The following is a 13078-nucleotide window of genomic DNA, read 5'->3' on the forward strand; positions in this document are numbered from 1 at the left end:
CTTCTTGGCATTTACTACTTTTGCTTGAAGCTGATGTGAGAATACTGATGTATAAGACTACTAGATTTGTGCAATATTTATGATTCAATGAACTCTAAATAGAAAACATACCAAAACACAAACATGGATTTTTTTTCCATAAAGTAAGAGGATTTTGTTGGCCAACTCTGTGGCAGTTATTTCATCAGTGTCAAAGAACCCTTTTGTGTACATCCTGAGTGACCTAGAGTGTGTATTCAGGATGTCTGAGGGATACAAGTGGTTGAGAAGAATAGACAAGTGGGGGTTATAAAGTATAACATCAACGCCAGGCACAATGGCTCAAGCCTGTAATCTTAGCACTCTGGGAGGCCGAGGTGGGTGGATTACGAAGTCGGGAGTTGGAGACCAGCCTCGGCAACACAGTGAAACCCTGTTTTTACTAAAATACAAAGAAGTAGCCAGGTGTGGTGATGCCTGTAATCCCAGCTACTCAGGAGGCTGAGACAGGAAAATCGCTTGAACCCAAAAGCAGAGGTTAGCGGTCAGCTGAGATGGCATCATTGCACTCCAGTCTGGGCAACAGAGTGAGACTCCATCTCAAAATAAATAAATAAATAAATTATAACATCACCATCCCATGAGGAAAGCTCAGAGCATGGTATGAATGGGCCAATGTTACCCTCTGTAGAAATGTATCATCTTTCTGTACGGTCTTCTTTCTGTGACAATATTAACATTTAAACCCAAGAATTTGAATTAGTAGATAATTTCCTTACTTAATTGAGATAATAGCTTTTTTTTGGTGCTTGCAGGTTTGAAGCCCGTCAACAAACTCGATAAAAGTTCTTATTCTATATAGCCTTTCATCTGAACCAACTCTTCAAATTATTTAAAAAGCATGTGAGAGTATGGTGTGAAGTGACCATCCAACATCAAAACCCTTATTTATTTTTTAAACTTCTTCTATCCAAAGTGCTGATATTCGTGACATATGAGCAAAAAAGGTATTTCACTGCTTAAGTCTGGTTTCCAATGTTAGTAACAAAAAGGTTTGTGGAAAAGAAAATGTAACAGATTAAAAGAAATATTAATCATCATAACCTGATTCTGGTTACATGAGCCAGAATTAATAACCTGATAAGGAGGAAGGCAGTCACTTCTCACCTCCTGCTGGAGACACAGTGCACTGCAGCTGAGGTCAGATGGACCTGGGTTAAAGTCTCAATACCACATGTCACTAATGGGAAACATTTAAAGAACAATAGTCTTTTCAACTCTAGTGTCTTAATTTGTAAAAAATATGAAAATACCTACCTTACAGAACCGTTGCATTGCTATGAAGATTTGCATAGATACAATGCCTGACACCTTCCCTTCACCGTTTCCCTCCTCCTAGTCATGACCGTTTAGCTGCTTCTCCTTGATGGCTCCATAGGTTACACAGATTCTTGCCTTAGTCTTCTATGTTCTCAGGTGCTGGGCACTCAAAGGTACTCATTAAACATTTGCTGTTTTCCAATACTGACATGTCAGTGAGAATTCTTTTTGGATTTTTAATCATTCTTAATAAACTGAGCAGCAGAATCCTCTGGTATATTTTACTTATTATCAACAGCTATTGCTGGCTGGGTAAACAGCAGAGCACACATCTGGGCTCTGGAGAATTACAAAAGAGGGCAAAACACCAAACACCATCCCTACCTTCAAGAAACTTACAAACAAATGGACAAAAGAAGTCACATGAAAAGAATATTTAACTCTACACACACCAGAAGGCAAGAGGATTCAGACAGAAAGCTGAGTCCAGGGTAAGAATGTAGGGTTGGATTCAAGGGTAGGCAGAGAGAAGGTGGTTTCTGGATTATTATAAAGCAGCTATTGTCTGAACTTTGTACCATGCTTAGATTTATTTAACGCTCTCAGGCTTGCTGTAGACATTGCTTTTCAGAACTTTTTTTTCAAATATAACTATATACACAAATATGTTCAATATATATGTATGATCTCCTTATATAAGGGAATGCACCACATAAAAGTAATTATAGTAAAGCCATTGTGTCTAGAGTTACTTGTTAGATGCCTAAGGAGTATACTGAAGCCTGTTTCATTTTTATCCTAATAGAAATGTATAGATCACTCATGAAAACTTAGTTTTATCATCTGAGAGTCATCCTGGAAGGGAGATCTGTAAGGAGAAGATTCCACTGTTTCCCCGCTATATTCACTACTGTGCTGCTCTATTAATCATTTCAAAATTCCTTACTCAAAATTCTTAATGGGTAAAATTCCAACTGTTCTAGGATAGAATTTAACATCATTTGTAATGTCTCTGACTTCTGTTTCTATCTTTTCCTACAAGTCTTCACTACCCGCCTAACACTCCACCATATTGGGCTGTTTGCTGGGTTCCAAATATGCCATACATCAAATATGCCAGGCTCTAATTATGCCATACAGCTTTACTTTTAAACTTCATCTTTATTTCAATACTGACATAGGTTTGAGAATCTTTGCAGTTCCGGTGTAGCTGGAAAAGGGGTCCCGATCCAGACCCCAAAAATGGGTCCTTGGATCTCACACAGGAAAGAATTCGAGGAAAGCCACAGAGCATAGTGGAAAAAGCAAATTTTTCAGAAACTACTTCATTACAGTGTGGGGTACCCTCTGAAAGCAATAGAGGAATCCCCTGTTCTTTGTTAGTGCCTCTACTTTTAAAAGAAGTTACAAAGAGCTACAATTAAAGTTGGAATGTACCTACATGCTCATTAAAGGCAGGGGCCTTCGGTGTCATTGATATTACATGACACTTAATCTTTTACCCTAAGCTTGCTGATCAACATTATCTCTAAGTAAAGAGGGCTGCATTCTTAGGACATTGGGACATTCTGCAGGTATGGTGGGAGATGCTCTGTATGGTCATAAGTATTCTATAATAACAGGTTGTAACCAGCTTGAAATGTAGCTATTTTCAGACCATAAGCATTAACCTTATAGGTGCCTTAAGAGTGTTCTAGCTCTTCACTTCAAGATGGAGTCATTCTGGTCATACTTCATTAGGGGAATAGGGGAGGGACAGCCGGGGGGTTGGGGAGTTGGGGAGAGATAGCATGGGGAGAAATGCCAGGTATAGGTGAAGGGGAGGAAGGCAGCAAATCACACTGCCACGTGTGTACCTATGCAACTATCTTGCATGTTCTTCACATGTACCCCAAAACCTAAAATGCAAAAAAAAAAAAAAAAATTAAAAGAAAAAGAAAAGAAAAGAGGCCTAGTAGGCAGGGGCTCCTTCAACATCTGGAGTGTATTTCCTTCCTCATTTCCATTCTAATTCATGAGGTACCTCTTCTATAATGTTTTTCTCAAACTCTGCCCTATTTAAAAAATGGTTTTACTCATATACCAACTCAGTACATGTCACATTATTTATAGCTATGTATCCACCCTGCCCTTAGAAGTGAGAATCATAGTCCTATTATCAAAGTTTCAGCAGAAATGACAGTACCCAGTACACCAACAGGAACTGAACTGGTGTGACAGTTGAATCAGTTAGCTGCAGCTTTCCATGGAGAACATCAAAACAGATCTCTAAAATAAAGTATTACAAGGAAACTTTGATTATTAGGCCTCTTCAAGGGGACTGACTACAATTAGCCTCTCAATGTAGACATTTAGAGAACCATCATATTATCCAAATGACTCTCGTAAAACTTTCAAATGGCCATAATCTCATTTCATTTCATTTTATTGTGTGAATAGATGAGATAGATATTAACATACTGGAAAAATTAGAGAGCAATCTTGCAATAATACTAAAATAGACAAGTGCCCAGGAGCAAATAGGCCAAAGTTAAATCAAAACGGAGGTGGGTCAGTGCCACAGAAAACAGAGTAAGTCACACTTTCAAGAGGCAAAAAAAATCCTAAAAGATCTAGGAATCATGTGGAAATACAAGTTGCTTATAGACCATCGGCGAGAGTTTCTATCAAACTATGGGTTTAAACTATACCAAGGAGACATTCAGATTATATATTCCTATATTATACAGAAACAAACTTTCCAATATTGTAGGCTGTGAAACAGTAGCAATTACAAAGTAAATACACCAGTCAAGAGAAAATTACCAAGCAGTAGGTTAGATAGAATTCTGAATGCAATTATCTCCACAACGCACTGCCAGATGGCTACAAAAGAATAATGGTCCCATCTGACTTTTTTAACAAACAGGGAGGAGACAAATTTTAGGAAATGCTTTCCCCATGGAAGTTAAAAATGGAAATCTAAATAGAGTTCTAATAATGAGGAATATTACTAGTGACCTTGGAGGTTTTTACTAGCATAAGAAACAATGTCATCTGCACCCAATTCTGGAAAAATTAGTAAATATATCCCTATATAGTTCTCATAATTGTCTGTTCATAAAGTTCAAATTGTTTACTCTTAAAGCATACTCCTAAATTTTTTATATCACCAAGAGTTCTTAACTTTGAGGGTGTCTAAATTTATGTTTTACACTGATTTACTAATTAAAGAAAAAAGACAAGACACTTTATCACAATTTAAAATGTGCAAGGAAATTAGGATAAATATTTATTTCCACATAACATTTCTTAATTGTGAAAAACACAATGTCCTAGTCACATTTACACATTACTTAAACTTTGCACTAAATTACGTTCAAGATATTCAGTAATTTTGACCAGGAATCTGAAATTAGAAGTAAATATATAATACTACATTTTTCTCATATTTTATAAGATTTCAAAATATTAGGATTAATAGAGGGATAGCATTAAAATTCACACAAGAACAAAATGACTATAAAAATACTCAGAAATACAGAATTTCATTGGATATGATTGCTTATTCAAATAAGTGATCATGTGAAGATTTAAATTCACTATGATCATTTTGAACAGAACAGTTATTAATATATTAAAACACTCAGAGTCTGTTTTGGGAAATGACTGGCTAAATCATAACACAGTGGAGATGTTTACAATGTAGTATCTGTGTTACAAAATACACAAAGGCAACACATTTGGAACAGAAAGTTTCTGTATTTTTCAGCATTTATAAATACAAACTTTATTAACTTAAAATTCTTTCTATAATTTTTAGGCTCATGTTCCATAAAAAGGGGAGCTCCTTAAAGAATTGTGAGGGGAATTTTTAAAAGGTATCAAAATGTAGAACTTAATGGAAGCTTTGTTGATTTTATTTTCCCTCATTAGATTAATCACAAGAGAAACTTTTCTTCACTTTTCACGTGTACTTCTACGCAGAGTACAGAATTAACAGTCTGTAAAAGCCACAGGGCTCTGAATTACTGTAAAATTGAATACTGAAGTATTACAAAGTTGATGATTGCCGCTCATACTTAGGAACCAAGAGCATTACGAGATAACTTCACATTCATCGAAAGTGAAATGAAATGCTGTATTTTTAGTAATGGCCAAAACTTCTTAACTTGCTCTCTTCTTACATAAGTTTAGTAAAGATGTATTATTTTATACAGACTGAAATATCTACAGAACCTTCTCAAATGGAATCTGAAATTTTCTTTTAAAAGACTGTTTTTCCACAACATGCATTTAATTTAAAAGTGGAAAAAAGAATTCTGCAGAAAAAAATGATAATTGGAGAGCTGTTGGTCTAACATGAGAATGTGATTCAGGACCAGCATTAAGCAGTGCATGACCACTAGCCACAGAGAACTGTACAGGAGTGAAATTTCACATACAATGATTCACCATGTGGCATTCCACAAGTATGTATAGAATATGTTTATCTGAAAAACATCTGTTGCCAGTGGGAGAGAAACAGCATATTTCTGATAAAGGTTTATAATGAAAAAATCCCACAAAATCATTACAAAGTTTTCCTAAAGCATTTCATATAAGCCTAATATTTGATCATGTAGTCACAACTTGAATTTTAAGTAAATACTGCTTAACTCTGCATTATGTCTGATTCTTTTTAACAAGTTGTAAATAGGTTTCTATATATTTTTTTCAAATGACTTTAAGTTTTAGTTACATAGAAATTGTTAAGTATTAAATGTATCATTAAATCAAGGAAATGCATAAATACAATTATTAAAAAAATGCTTTCAAACTAATGTTTGATTTGGGTCTTTTGAAATAAGTCACTAATGCTAAGCTATAAAAACTAAATGGAAGTAAGACTACCTTTCAAAAATTCTTCTGAATGAAATTATCAGTCATCTTCAGGTCACTAAAGTAGGAAAATACTAATTAGGCAAATATGACTTATCTCTTTAAGGAAGCTATTGCTCTCAAAAAGTGACAATCAGAATCCAGTTTGCAAATGTCTAACATAAGAGAATGCAACGCATATTCTTGCATTGGCTATTGTGTCTGCTCACAAGGGTGTCTCACTGCTCAGAAGTTAAACACAGAAATGGAACAAGTATTGCACTACTTACAGTATGAAGGTGGATTTGGGTTGAGAGACAGAATTTACAATACATGATCAAAGCAGTTTTATTAATAATTGTGACACTCTTCTCATAGATATGGAAAAAATAAATTGAAGATCGAATCATAGACAAGTCTCCCTGTCAACACCTTTCCCTGAGTCAGCTTTCTTCTCTTTTCGGCTTTCAATGCTACAGGAGGGAAAAAAAGGAGACATTTGTTACTGCAATCCAGCATGACTACTACGAGATCTGCTTGCTCAGACATAAAACCGGTCAACCCCAAAGCACCACAAGAGCCCTTAGGCATTGCTCTCTCATGCTGCAAAGCACAGGTAGACAGCAACAATGAAAATCCTCTGCACTCAGTGAGATAGAAACCAAGAACTGCAGAGAGGGGGAAATTCAAAAACAGACACTACACAGCAAAAATCAGACGTTTTTTTAAACAGTTCCAAAAACATGCAAGATTAATACCATGGTCCTCATTTGGGCAAGTAACTCACTGATTATTGTTGAAAATGTCAGCCATGCCCCCATCTTAAGACAGTGCCAACTCTAGTAAATGACACAAACAAGATATCACAGGAGGCATTTCTGGACTCTGCTGCAAATGGCTCCTCCCTTGTGCATGGACTGGATCTTGGCCTTTGATGAAGACTATACTTTGGCCAGGTCAGAAAGTGCTCCACTGGTCTGGAGAACTGGCTGCCATGCATGCTGCTCTCCAACACCTGTGCTCTCTCTTTACAGATAAACCCTTACCCTGTACATCAGAGGAATGATGCTTCACCTCACTCCTTCTCAGATAAACTCATTCCCAAGTGGCTTCTGCTTAATCTCACCCTCTCATTAACTTTACCAAGGAGCTAATTGGTCATGTGACTCTACCATTTTTGTCTATTTGTTTCAATATTTTTCCATTGTACATTTTTCTTACTCTCATGCTGACAGTTTTCATGGAAAATTCAAACAATGTCATTAGAGGGATGAAGTTCACACCAGGTTCCAGAGGGGCCAGAAATGCTTTCTCCTTGGTACTTGCAGCACATGGAAAAACCCTCTTTATCTAAGGCTTCTATGTGACTCTCCACACTGCTGACACTCCGGGCAGCCCACAGCCAGCTACAGAGGCCCTAAACTGGAATAATCCACACATTTTTACTGTTAACTTCAGCCCTCAATATAAATTTACGAAACACTTAATGATGGAGACACCCTTGGTTATATAACTCTTCTCCAAGTAATAAAGTAATAAAACTCCATTTTTCTATGGGGCCTCCTGTACAGCTTTCTAAATGGTCAATAACTTAGACACATTCTAAGAGAGTGTTTTTTAAATTGTTTTTCCTCCAATTCAAGCTAGAAACAGCCCTTCTCAGTTGTCACCACCACCCGGCACCATCAGGTAAGAAGTGCCGGAGCTTCTGCCATCTGTGGCACGCTGCCAGCTCTGAGAGCTGGTGTGAGCGCGTGTCTATGGCGCCCGGGTTTGTGCCTGCCACACTTCTCAGCACATACTACTTACAGGTCAGAGCAAAGCAACTTTTCTCCCTTTTCTTTTCTCCTTCCATGAGAAAAGATGACAGTGTGCACATGATGTGTTGAGAGCCTTAACTCGTATTTTTAACTCCTCTGTCTGTATGACTCACTTTCTTCTACTTTAAGTTCCTTTTATATGACAAGTGTCTGCTCTCCTGCTTTCCAAATTAACTTTTCCTTAAGCTCTACCTGGCTCACAGTCTCTTTTGCCAAAGTCAGTGAAAAAGGGCAGCACTGGGCTTGGTGTTGGAAGATCTGGGTTCAGTTTTCAGAAGCTCAGAATGAGCTGCACAACCTTGGACTAGTTGTTTATTCTCTCTGAGACCTGGTTTCTTTATCTGTAAAATTGGTTTTGGACTAGATGGCATCTAGGTTCTCTGGTAGCTCAAATTCCAGAATTCAGAGGCTGGTATTTCCAATTCCAGTGAACTCTTATCTTTTGAAAGATAGATTAATAGATCCTATCTGCAAGAGATTGTAAGACAGAGACATACTGGTCTCTACATATGCATAATTGCTGTGTGCACAATGCTTTGAAACATAGGAGGTGTTCCATAACCTTGTAATAAATGAATGTGTTCCCAGTGCCACTAATAGTCACCAAGCCATAAATAAAAAAAACTCATGATAAACTTGATCCACAGATGTGCTTCCTCCTGATCCCCTGCTTTGGTTGTTTGATTACAAAACAATAACCTATTAAACGACTGGGTTTTTTCCTTCTTCATCATAACCATAGTTTTGGTATCAGATTAGATTTCAGCAAACTATGAAGCAGAAATTTTATAACCGCTCAAGACCTCTAGGAGCTGTTGTTCTGAATTCCTTGTTGCTTTTGGAGGCTAATTTTAAGCTTTCACTGTAACAAATATGTATTATGCATCTGTTATCTGTCATTGTAATAAACATATACTGCATTATCTGTTATGTGCCACGAACTCCATAATGACCTGGAAATACAAGATAAATAAGAATGTCCCTGCCCTTGAAGAGTTAAAATTTAAAATATAAGGAAGTAATATTTCAAGAGAAGGCAAAAAGTGACCTGGTACTGTCATGCTGCTAAGCAAACTATGAAACTATTACTTCTTAATGGCACTAAAAGAGTGGGTGGTTTTTTTTTTGTTCTTTTTTTTTTTTTTTTTGAGATGTTGTCTTGCTCTGTCGCCTAGATTGGAGTGCAGTCCCAGCATCTTGACTCACTGCAACCTCTGCCTCTTGGGTTCAAGTGATTCTCCTGCCTCAGCCTCCCAAGTAGTTGGGATTACAGGTATGTGCCACCACACCTGGCTAATTTTTGTATTTTTAGTAGAGATGGGGTTTCACCATGTTGGCCAGGCTGCTCTTAAACTCCTGGCCACAAATAGTCCACTTGCCTCAGACTCCCAAAGTGCTGAGATTACAGGTGTGAGCCATTGTACTGAACCTAAAGTCGTTTTTATGAATAATATTTCCAAGAAGTGATGGGAGAGCCTAAGCCTAGGCAATCAGAGCAAAGAAAGAGAATCCAGGACAGAAAAAGGTGGTGGAGAGTACAGGGGTGGGTGTTGGGGATAGCGAGTAGTTCCAGAGCCTAGCCTCTGTCACCAAGGCAAAGCTAAGTGCTGCTTTTCCTAACATTGACAGGGACCTTCTCCAGACACACTGATCTTGGGTATCAATTTTATAAAACATAGTAGTTGCTAACATATTCTGATGGGATATGGTCGTTAATGAGCCCTATTTTCCCCAGCCCATTTAATAAGCTGCAGAGGCTCTTGTCACATGTACGTATGACATCAGAATCAAAATTAGACATCCTCTAGATAAGACAGAATTTGCAGTTACTTCTTAGATTCTACTGTCAGTTAAACTGATAAAATATTTTTGACAACAAAAAGTGAATGATATAATTGAGAAAATATAACTTCTATTCCAAATTCCATGGGAAAAAAGGGTTTCTAGGCGTCTCTGACACATATTATAGCAGGATGGGATGGAAAATAACTCAGGATGGGGGATGTCAAAGGCAGCATGGAGCCAACTCAGGACTCAAGAGATATAGACCCTAGTAAGGGTCTTTAGGCCTCTTTTGCCAATGGATACTCTACCAGGTACTAAATTTTCACAGTTTCTGGTCATCATGCTTTAAAACCTTCAACAGATACTATGAAAAAGCAGTGACTTTGGGAACTTTCTTAGTATCAGTAGCTTTAGGATTCTGTAAGCCCTACCCTTTCTACCAACCAAGAGATGTTTCTCACATGGAAAACCACAGATGTTATCACATCAAAAGGTAAGGAAAGCTGAAACCTGGATAAACTTTCATTCCACAATTGTTTGATCCTCATGTCAGTGAAAATACATTTAATGAATAAGAAACAAGTGGTTATATCTAGATATAAAGGATAATCTATTGAAAATTGGACCTGCTTTAAAACACCTTATATTGTTCACTAGATTCAACTATTGTCTGAAGTCATCTAGATACATATTTTTAAAACAAAAAGATTTTTCTGGTGAAATGTATCACTTGACTTTAAGGAGTAGCTAAAATATTATGTCACAAGACTTGCTTGAACCAAAGAAAAACAGAGAAAGAGTTTGGACTTTGAATCCATATAGTACAGGAAGAAATAATTTTACAGGTTTGATTGTTTCAAATTCTCCACATACTGACCAACAATTGCATGTAATTTTGAGCTCATAAAACTGGATATGACATTTTAAAAAAATCAGATAAATGTCATACTTTTAATGTGAAAGGGTTCACAAGTACACATTTCAATGGGCTTGAGAAACTGCTCTTCTCATAATTCGCTATGAGAAATGTTCATCAGACTGTAACAGGGATCTTTGAGAAAGGAAGTTAAAGCTTGCTTTAGAATAAAATGTTATTTTGTCCTGAGCCAAGCAAAGAAATATATGAAAGTTTTAAAGTACTATTAAAAGACAGAAAACATCAACCCAAAGTCTTTGAAAGGGAGTTCATTGAATAATTTATTAATATATTATCTTCATTTGTAGTAAATATTGAAGGTGGTTGAGAGAGAGAGGGAGAGAGAACTAATTCCCAGCTTCTGGGATGAAGATTCTGTGCACCTGTTTTTTTGTCTTGTCTTGTTTATGCTGTTTGGTATAGAGATGACACTGAAGCAGCATGCCATTTTGGGGTGACAAAAACCAGCAACAAGAGATATAATTCTCCAAGTCTAATGTAGCTTCTTTTTCTAGTCCATGTTTCCAATGATGTTTCATGAAGTGAGATACAGCTTGCCGGTTTGGATGCATGGTGGTACATAATGAGAGCTGAGGCTCTCAGCTTTGCAATTTCTTTCTTTTCTTTCTTTCATTTTTCTTATAAGACAGAGTCCCAGGTTGGAGTACAGTGGCGCAATCTCAGCTCACTGTAACCTCTGCCTTCTGGGTTCAAGAGATCCTCCTGCCTCAGCCTCCCAAGTAACTGGGATTACAGGCATCCACCACCATACCTGGCTATTTTTTTTTTGTATTTTTAGTAGAGACAGGGTTTCACCATGTTGGCCAAGCTTGTCTCGAACTCCTGACCTCAAGAGATCTGCCCACCTTGGCATCCCAAAATGCTGGGATTACAGGCATGAGCCACTGCATCTGGCCAGCTTTTTAATTTCTTAAAGGGACAAATTTAATTTTCCCTATTCAGAAATTTGATACCATTACTAACTACAGTTCTGTGAAACTTGTTGATTTATACATGATGCATTTGTATAAATCAAGAAAGGAATAAAGTTGACTCAAATTTCAGACTCACTTAAAGAGCTGAGTTGTTACAGAAATATCATAAAACTCAGTATGTTACCGGATCTGAGCCAAACACTCTCCATGCCTTTTGCCTCCCCAAAACTCACACAGAGGACATAGACTGACCAGGTTTCTAGAAGACACCATTTAACATAAGGAAATGCAACCAAGGAACAGGTTTGAGGGAGAGGGTCTTACCTTTGGGGAATCAGCTTCTAGAGTGATTAGGAAGGGGAGCTTATGACAAAAATGTAATATAAAAATTAAGTAGAAAAAGTTAATTTAAGGTTATGAAAATAAAGGAACTTAATAATTATAGTAAACACTGTCCCAAATCCCTCAATCACTCTCTAACAAAAAGAGATATTAGCATAACATAGGAATTCCTTTTCCTTCAGATCAGCATCTAAGAAGACTGGGTGATTTGAACTCTTATTTATAAATTATGAAAAATTCAGCTGGAAATCCCATGATGACTGTTGATTTAGGGACACACTCTTCCCCCAGCATGCACTTAAAACTACCATCCACACTACTGGAGATGTTACATACAAAGAAGTAAGAATGGAGAGTACTTTCAGGAGCTGAATGTTCTGGGATAAGAAGTTTAGGTAAGACTTTCGAGGGGTTGGAATCAGAGACTAGAGCTATACTAAATAAATTTATGCATATTTATAAAATATAAATATAAAATATACACAATGCATATCAATCTAAAAAAGGGAAAATAAGGGAGTGTAAAACGTGGTTAGACATCTAAAGGGGTTCTGGGGGAAGTGGGTGATGAGGGAGTAAAATAAAATCATACTTCATACTGAAAAATAGTCCAGGCCAAGATGAATGTCCAAAAATGCTATGCTTTGTGACTCATTTCTAGCATACTTCCCCCAGCATTGTAATAGCTTTGGAGTAAGCTTTTAATTTGAAAGGAGGATGTTGAAAAACATGTCAACATTTGAAATAATTTCTATCCACTTTCAGAAAGAATTTTCTGGAATATTTAGGTCTAAATTTGATGGAAACCAGTATTATTCTTTTGCTTACGGTTTATGTCAACAAACAACTGGAATTACTATAAATTCTTATTATTTTAAAATCCAAACCTTTTAGAAGGAAAGCTTGACTCCTTATCTTTTGAGTTATCGGCAGTAATCAGAAGGTTCCTCCACAAGGCAGTCTTTGACATTTCATCAGAAATATTGATCACAGATGGATCATCTCTAGACAGGAGTGTCCCCAGATGAAATAATAAACATTAAATGAGTACTGCAGTTTTTAAATGACAGAAACTACATACAGGACAATCATATATTTATGGAGAGTATTTTTCCCAATTTTTAAATTGTGGTAAAATACAC

General features: G+C 36.9%; 1 protein-coding gene across 32 annotated transcripts in view; it reads right to left on the bottom strand.

Moving 5' to 3' along the window:
* Window positions 1–4538: 4538 nt before the first annotated feature.
* SLC4A10 (solute carrier family 4 member 10) overlaps window positions 4539–13078 on the bottom strand; it is a 422038-nt gene continuing 413498 nt past the window's right edge. For 16 of the 32 annotated variants that reach the window (XM_078327550.1, XM_078327536.1, XM_078327542.1 and 13 more), the window contains 3 exons: window positions 12824–12940; window positions 11919–11957; window positions 4539–6611 (listed from right to left, as the gene is read on the bottom strand). In XM_078327550.1, the coding sequence (XP_078183676.1) occupies window positions 11945–11957; window positions 12824–12940 (130 nt within the window). In that variant the 3' untranslated portion in view covers window positions 4539–6611; window positions 11919–11944. The remainder of the gene's footprint in view (window positions 6612–11918; window positions 11958–12823; window positions 12941–13078) is intronic. The other 16 variants (XM_078327546.1, XM_035304692.3, XM_078327538.1 and 13 more) reach the window with 1 other exon arrangement.

This window comes from Callithrix jacchus, chromosome 6 (assembly GCF_049354715.1).
Source record: "Callithrix jacchus isolate 240 chromosome 6, calJac240_pri, whole genome shotgun sequence".
Classification (NCBI taxonomy): Eukaryota; Metazoa; Chordata; class Mammalia; order Primates; family Cebidae; genus Callithrix; species Callithrix jacchus.